Source organism: Sebastes umbrosus, chromosome 18 (genome assembly GCF_015220745.1).
Source record: "Sebastes umbrosus isolate fSebUmb1 chromosome 18, fSebUmb1.pri, whole genome shotgun sequence".
Lineage (NCBI taxonomy): Eukaryota > Metazoa > Chordata > Actinopteri > Perciformes > Sebastidae > Sebastes > Sebastes umbrosus.
In genome coordinates this window covers 13557759-13566502 of record NC_051286.1, presented here as the reverse complement: position 1 = coordinate 13566502, position 8744 = coordinate 13557759, and the positions used below count along the sequence as shown (strand labels likewise).

The window sequence follows — 8744 nt, the reverse complement described above, 5'->3', positions numbered from 1 at the left end:
AGATGGTGAGATTTTTTAGTATGTATGAAACCAATAGTACGCAAATTGGATATTATTTCCAGTGAAATTCAACAGTATATAAATGCTGGACACTACGGCGGCATAAATATCCCACAATGCAATGCGGTAGTGACGGCAACTTTCATAACAGACGTTGACGGACAGCTCTGTAACGTCAATAACGCTTCAATTTATCTGTAAGTATATTTCACTTTGTTAGGTGTAATGTATTTTTTTTTAATTAATTCAGACTTTGATTATCACAAATTGTCATTTTGGTCATATGAGGTTGGCACGGGTTACCATGGTTATGCGTTTCCAACCGGCAAGGAGGCTCAGTGCATCCGAAAAGATTCATGCTACTGTTTATTCACACAAAAGCATGTTGAATGTAGTGCATAGCATGCGATTTCTGACAAAGCCTTTACATTTCAAGTAGTGTTCCTAACCCCGCTATACCTCTTTGCTCAACGATAATATGCACAGCATATTGGCCGTGGCTACATGGAACATGCAAGGGTTCATTTACATTATTCAACATTTTTCAAACTGGCAGATTCTTTACACAAATTAAAGTAAATAATATGCATCTACCAGGAAAAAGCCACTACATAAATGAGAAGACACTGGTAGAAAAGGTTGTCGCTGCTGTGACTGAATATTAAATATATAAAACAACATGTGAGTGTCTGACAGCTGAACAAACTGAAGTGGTGTTTGGAGACTCTTTACCTGGTGGCTTCTTGCTCCAGCCGGGAAACGCTGGGCACGTAGAACATGACTCCGAAGAAGAGCAGTGGCTCATTGCCAAACTTGTCCAGCTGCTTCTTGAGGGGTTTCTCCAGCTCCACCCAGCGATGGGCCGGGGCCTGGGTCTTTCCTTGGAACCACAGCCCAAAGTAATGGGTCTGGAGCCGGGGGAGAGAGACGGAGGTAAGAGGTCAGTGTGGTGCAACAAGGTCAAGAGATGGAGATGACGGAAAAAGAAACAGGACAAGAAGGAGAGGAAAGGAAGAGAGTGGAGGAAGCAAAGAAAAGATGAGTTGCGTAAGATGGATGGAGAGAAATAAAAAAGCGGAAACACAAAGTATTGGGATGGGAAATAGGGGTTTGTAGAGATGAGAGATAATAGATTGAGGAGTGAAATGGGAAATTAGTTGAGAAATACATTGGGGACAATTGAGCAGAGCAGAGAAGAGATTAACAAGCAGCTGCAATACAACAAGCACATATTTCTCCTTCAAATCTGATCAAACCTTTGACGTCAGCAGCGTAACTCTATTAAACATAAATATTACACTGGACCCATTGCCGGTGAGATTACCCTGGGAGAAAGGAAACAGGCAACGATCCTATCTCACTAAATCAAAATGAAAACTAAGTCTCTTGCTTATCATTTCATCTAGAGATTCATATGCTGTTTGAAACACACTTCAGCTGAATAAACAGAAGAAACAACATTCATGGATAACAACACAGGCCTTTTTCAAGTGAAACAGTTGATCTAAAACATGCTGTGTTGATTACAACACTGGCTTAAACAAGAGCGAGCGGTTAAGCAGATGAGATCAGAAGTGCTGTAACTAGTTAAAGCAGCAAGAATCAGCAGGTATACCTCAACTTGGGCTAAGAATATTAAACTAATTAACTAAAATATGACATTTGAGGTTTCTAGATGCAGGCTATAAATCCTATTGAAGCCCTTTTCTATGGATCTGGGGCAGGTTTCACCACCCGGCGGTGGCGATGTGCAACACAAGATCGTTTCCCCTTCACATTCATTTTGACACGTTTCACTCATCAAAACAAACACCATACTTGCAATAGGGCTGCATAATATATAATTTTTTTTATCATCATCGCGATGGCAACTTGCGCGATAAACACATCGCAAAAGACTGCAATATTGCGCTCAGGGATTTTTTGACTGCACTCAGACTCGTAGAAAACGGCACTTTAAAATGCCGTTAAATCATTATTTTCGTTACCTTTTGTGTTCAATGTTCTATAAAACAATGCTGGATATCATTTCCTCTAATTTTCTTTAATTCAACAAGAAATTTGTTGTATTTTGGCAGTATACTGAAAGCAGAAAGTCAGAACTGAGTACACTTTTTGTGTATTTATTGTCAGTAATATATCGCGACATTCAACGTTGTTGCATATATTTTCCTCATATTGTGCAGCCCTAACTTGTTACCCATGCATGAGCATGCCAGAACCCTGCAAGACTCGCAAATTTACCTGCAACTTGGGAGAGACCGTCATTTGTGACACATGACACTGCTGCCTATTGTGATCTGCGTGTAAGCAGCGCTCACAAACCGGCTTTTGTGAAACGGACCCCTGAGAGTTTGTCTCCTAAATAAAGATCTCACTAAGTTTGTCAAATCTATTTTTCTTCATCTTCTTTTAAAAAGATTTAGCCCCCATATTACTAATGGTTAACCATGTAATTTAGAATAACACAAATGACGTTTCATGGGTGTGTGCGTGTCATATCACGAAGAGGTAAGCACACCTGTTTAGTCCGCATGCTTTGACTCTACTGTAATGAAAGTTGTAAAGCTGCAGCTGCAAGAGCACACACACACACACTCCCAAACACTCCTTCCTCACATGCAAACAGACCCACACTCAGGTACTAGGGCTGCACAATTAATCGAATATTAATCGCCATTACAATTTTGGCTTCCCACAATTAAATGAACATGATCGCCTGCGATATTTACGTTTAAACTGCACGTTCTGCTCATAGAAAACTGCTGCATATCAAATCAAGCGCTTCCTAAACTAACAGCCAGCCACCAGCTGGTGATCGAGATGTTTTGGCTTCACTTTTGGGGATAGATATTATCTATACAAGAGCAAAAAATGTTTATCTAGCCTCTTATTGTTGCTAATTTTGCTCTCAAAGTGCAGCAGGTTGAAGCATTTAACTTTAAAATGTAGCTAGCAAAAGGGGTAGGGTGAATATTCCTGTATTTTCTTATATTGCAATATATATAGCAGAAAAAAAATATTGCAATGTCCGTTTTTTCCAACATTGTGCAGCCCTAATTTGTAATCGTGATATCAATATTGATCAAAATAATCGTGATTATCGTTTTGGCCATAATCGTGCAGCCCTATCAGGTACAGCAATAAAGATGAAATTCAGATGGACACACACATACACACAGAGTCCTGAGCTGGCGTGCATGTATGGGGGCAGACGGCGGCTGAAGCTGAGGCGTCACACCACCTTTATTTATAACATCACTGACACCTGGCAAATACCACGACACTATGCGAGTACGCTCTAGTACACCGCCCCTCGCTCTCACTTTGTCAGCAACTCCAGCTGGCGCAGACGCACAGTCGAAACTCACGTATTCATCAAACTCAATCAGTCGTCAACCAAACAGACACATTGTTTCTACGATCTGTGAACAAACTGCTCTATTCACACGCAAAACAACTCCATCTACAAACAATAAGCCCCCCAGGCAAAGCTACATACAGTACCTGTGTGAGTACAGAGCATGGTGGTGGTTAAGCCTTGATGAAAGAAATGTAAAGAACATTAGGGAACAGAAAGAAAGGGATGAGAGAGAGAGAAAGCATGGACAGGAGGGGGGGGGGAGTGGGACAGGGGGATGAGCATGTATCTCTTTCTTCTGCAGAGAAAAGAGGACAGAGGTAACCACGCTTCGTTAGAGACAGACAAGGACCCTGCAGGAGAGAGACAGCAGAGGGCAGGGAGACACACACAGGGTGTGGGGAGAGACGCGTGGCCATCACACACACACACACAAACACACACACAATCTGGCAATGCATTCATAACTGTGTGAAAGTGTGAGAGTCAATGTTTTATTTCTTTTTATCCGTGCATGATTGATATGGGTGATAACTACAGGGTGGGTGTTTTGACAATAAATACTGTGTGAATTTAATTTATTTATTATCAATGATTTTGCCCCTTAATATGTCTAATATGATTACGGCATTGTGGACAATGTTGTACATCAAAAAGCATGACTGTTTATGGCAATATTGAATTTTCATTAGCGCTGCACAATTAATCTAAATTTGATCAAAATCGCAAGGTCGCGCCTAATAATAGTAATATTTATTCATAATTATAATATGTAATATATTTATTAATAACATGTCTTGCAGCTGACAACAGCTGATATTTTATATCAACATTCAATACCTTGACAATTAGATCATTTGTATGCCCTCAAAATGTCAATGTGTCCCTCAAGATTATGTTTCCTGGTACGGTGATAACCCCTGAAACAGTAACTTTGCACGGCAGCTAGATTATCGCGATGTCACATGACCACGCGAGAATTACGGGATCATACATCACACAAAAATCAATCGTGTCAGGCAGGCATTTCTTCATTGAAAGAAGAGCAAAGAACTGCACTGAAGGCTTTTCTCTATGGAGAAGATGTTTTCACTTTTCTCCCGACTGGCTTTGGCAAGAGTTTGATTGACAGGTGGTTCATCCAATCACCTGCCAAGTATTTTTTTGAAAGTGCCTGCCCCTTTTCAAAACAGTTTTCAATGACGGCTTCTCAGACGGTTCTGTGTAACAAACCATCTGGCGGGTCGGGTTGCTGAAACTTTGACACTAAAACTCTTCATTAAAACTTTGATACGCACTGTACATCTGTGAGGGTAGCAGTTCCTTATCTTGCCTTTATGTGTCTGAATAAAGAGATGATTACAGAAACTGACAATCAAATTGCTTTTGCTTAGATTAGGTACAAATGATCCAAATACCAGCTGACATATCAGTCTAATATGAGCATGTACTGTACGTGGGTCATATAATAAACAAAAAACTCCTCCTCACCTCCCGTAGTTCCAGCCTTTGGGCCACCGCCTCCAAACATTCCTGTCCCGTACTCTCCACTGACAGAGTGCATTCAATAACATTGCTGTCCAGCAGGCGAATCCGTGTCACAAAGTAGTTCTTGCTCAGGACGTTGTAGCGCCGCGTGCGCCGCAGCTTCAGCCGGAAGGGCATGGCTGGCTGGAGGTCGCTGGCTGAGTCAAAGGTCAAAAGTCACTTGGGAGCAAGCGAGCGGAGAGAGGGGTGGGCGGGCTCTATGACCTGGCCGCTGCCCTCCTCACTCTCGCACGACGCCAGCCACGCCACCGGATGGAAAGATGCACCCTGGCAAGGCGCTGGCCCATTCCCAAAGATTTCCGGAGAGGAGGAGGAGGACGATGAGGAGGAGGAGGATGAACGGGTGCTGCAGGGAGAGATGAAAAAGAGATGGATTAGTCAATAACGAAAGATAATCACGATAGTTTTGGGAATTCTTTTCAAACTATTGAGCCCACAGGAATGCGAAAAAATACTTGGTGCTGTAATCAGCAAACATTCTTCATATCAAACCTTCCTACATTATATTTCCCAATATTATCAACCTGCCTGCCTCCCATACACAAACCGAAACAAAAAGCAGACGAGGCTAGCAGAATCACCAGCGGTAACGGCGGTGCTACGATGTCAGCAGAGGCAAGAATCGCACGGTAGCAGACAGCTTTATCCTATAGTTATGGCAGCTGCGCTCTCTCCAGCCCCATGAGGCCCAGCGTCGGGCAAAGCCGGGAGACAGAGGCAGAGATGTAAGGCTATGGATGAATGGACATCAAACAGCCGAGCGCAGACATCCATCTGAACCCGGCAGCTGGCTTTGAGGAACTAATGGAGCTTCTAAAGTCTCATATCTGCCTGTGTGGGAGGCCTTTCCTTTCCTTTTTATCTCCCCTCTCCCCTCTCTCTCTCTGCCCAACAGCAGCACAGCGCCAGACATTGAAGCGTACAGTGTAGTAGTGTGTAAGATCACACACATGCGGTGCAGTGGTGGCACAGATGCTTGCCACAAAACAGAAAATGTCAATTCATGTTGTCAATAAGAAACTCGTAAAACTGTTAATTACTGCAACAAAAGTGCACTATTATGAGGAAGCCAACACACACACACACACACTGTGGTTTTAAGGTTGAGACAGGTCTTTGGGGAACACTTTGAACACATCTCTGGGTTTGTCGTCTTAGCTTTCATGTCTGTGATGAAGACAGAGCTTTGAAGTAAAGCACACATAAAGTATATTTACTATATTTATATAGTCACACCGGTAGTATAATGTATATACTGTACGCAACACTGAGAGGCAAACCTAAAAAACCTTTTGCCGCAGGTTAAAACATGAGCCCACCAAGGGATAATGCTGATGTTGTCAACGGGAATTAATTCAAATTGCTAAAAGTAGTGTCATTTCAAGGGTGGTGGCCACTTTGTAACCTTGTTAGACAGGAACTACACCACAAAACCACAAAACCACAAAACATCTCCACACCTCCTAATCAAGGAAGAAAAAAAACCTCTTCTCCAAAAACAAAAACACTGAGAAAAAGTCACTGACAAAACTGGCGACCCGTTACCAAAAACTTCAGGAAAGCGCATGAAAACGGAGACACAAAACAGGAAAATGCATCAAAAATGAAGAAAATGGAGAGAGAAAACCCAGACAAATGGAAGAATGAAAAGACCAAAATACAGCACGACAATGCTCCAGTGATCAGGAGAGGATGAAAAAGGAGGGGGGAGGAGTAGAGAGGGAGAAGGAGGAGGAGTAAAAGATGGAGTGGATGTGTTGCTTCTTGTCCCGGGCTCTGGCAATGTGCTGTTGATAGTCAGCTTGGACCCCGGCCCAGATTCCTCTCTACCCTGACTGGAAAAACAGAGCACACCTGACACAAGTATGCACCACAAGGAAAGAAAGTGTGTGTGCATGCGATTGTGTGTGTGTGTATGTGTGTGTGTGTGTGACGAGGCTGAGTGAGCGGGAGAGAAAAGACACAAGTGAGCGAGTCTTGAATGAAAAGAGCTGCAAACTGCTGTGTTGTTTGGTACGATCTGAATCACACTCGTCTTTTGTAACAGCCGTGCCCCTTTGGAAGCCGTAACGCATTCCTTACTCGTGAATCCATTGGAGACGGCTCACTGTAAAGTGGCATCATCTTGTGTTTTTTTACTGGGCGTTCATGCCAACACACACACACACACACACACACACACACACACACACACACACACACCGAGCGAGAAAGCCGCAGCAAGTGAATAATCGGGCTACAATGGGTGAGTAAAACCACCTTTAGGATATGTGACCCCAGCCGCCACCTGACCCCGAACCACAGACCCTCCCCCTCTAGCTCAAGCTTAGGGGAAGTGACATCACAGGTTGGCGGTAAAACTTCCCCAAAACACCTCAAGATATGTTCCCAAGCACACGGGCCCCGCGAAATCCCTGTCAACAAGCCTACAGATAAACACACAAAGACACAAATAAAGACACATACTTTCACTGTGTGTAGTGTACAAACATAGACATGCATGAACAGAGCACACCGCAAACACACGGGATCACACACACACACACACACACACACACACACCAGGTTCGACAGAGGTTAGCCAGAGGAGCAGACAGCAGTTAGTGCAACTCTAAACTAGTAATCAGTGGCGTGGTTGGAAGTGTGTGGTTGAGCATAGCCAGACAGACAGACAGACAGACAATAGCCGGGGACCGAACCCACTCCTCGACACAAAAAACGCTGCTTCAACGCCGCTACAGCGCGGCAGCAACATTCTCTCCCGACCGTCGTGTTTATTTCCAGCGTGCAAAAACAGCGTATACGTTTATGAATTTTGCACATTGTAATTTTGTGGCATGGAGAAAAACGAGAGGGAAAACTGAGGGAAGAGGGTTGTTTTTCTTTTTCAGGATAGCAAGCTGTGGCTAAATATACATATATATATGGAACCATTCCCATCTTTTGTTGTGTTTCTTCTTTATCCCCTCCAGACTGGTGTGGTCAGGGGCATAAAGGTGAAAATAAAAAAGTTTTTTTTTCTGTGTGTGCTTAAACCACATTACCACAAGTATATCATTTCTTCAGCACTGTTTGCAGACGCATTGTGTGATAACGGGTTTGTTTGTTTTTTATAAATCAATCAAGATAGAAGATATGTAGTGTGCAGGAGTAAATTAGAAAAGATAAGTCTAAGACCTGCATACTTTTAACTGAGCACTACATTAATAAAGTTGTGTGTGCTTCCATATGCAAAAGCAAAACAGTGTCGTGTGCTCCGTCAGCTAGACGTCACAAAATGTCAATGTGATCAATTTAAACAAAGATGGTTGATTGATTATTTCCAGCATGTTGTAATTGATGTAGTTGGTGATCTGAAATGTCTTTGTTTGACACAAAGAGAAGTCAATCATCAGAGACAGTAGTTTCTAGCATGCTGACTGATTGGCTAAACCCCTCCCCCAAGCAGCAATTGTCCAATCATTGCTTATCAACTGTAACAGCAGGGCAGGCCGGTCAAACTTTAGATTCCTGCACATGCACAAGGCCTATTGAAAGAGGCTGGGTCACACGTCATCAACACGTCATATCTTTGGGGTACAACACATGCGCAGTAAAATCTTGTCTGCACTCGCCGAAATTGAGCCAATCGCAACACACGACCGCAGCTTCAGTTACAATGTGAATGTGTTATACCACATACCCCAAGACCCGTGTCCACCCGTGTCCCAGCCTCCTTCAATGGGCCTTGCACATGCACAGGAAGCGGTGTGCAATGTTTTGTAGTAGCATATTGCATTTAGAGAGTTTGAGTGGTGGTCTTTTCTTTGGTCATGTCTAGAAGGTAACCCGCAAA

General features: G+C 43.2%; 1 protein-coding gene across 1 annotated transcript in view; it reads right to left on the bottom strand.

Moving 5' to 3' along the window:
- Positions 1-8744, bottom strand: part of LOC119477265 (tyrosine-protein phosphatase non-receptor type 14-like) — a 44823-nt gene that overhangs the window by 27072 nt on the left and 9007 nt on the right. The window contains exons 2-3 of the mRNA XM_037751255.1: positions 4853-5255; positions 733-908 (exon numbers count right to left, since the gene is read on the bottom strand). Of these exons, the coding sequence (XP_037607183.1) occupies positions 733-908; positions 4853-5026 (350 nt within the window). The 5' untranslated portion in view covers positions 5027-5255. The remainder of the gene's footprint in view (positions 1-732; positions 909-4852; positions 5256-8744) is intronic.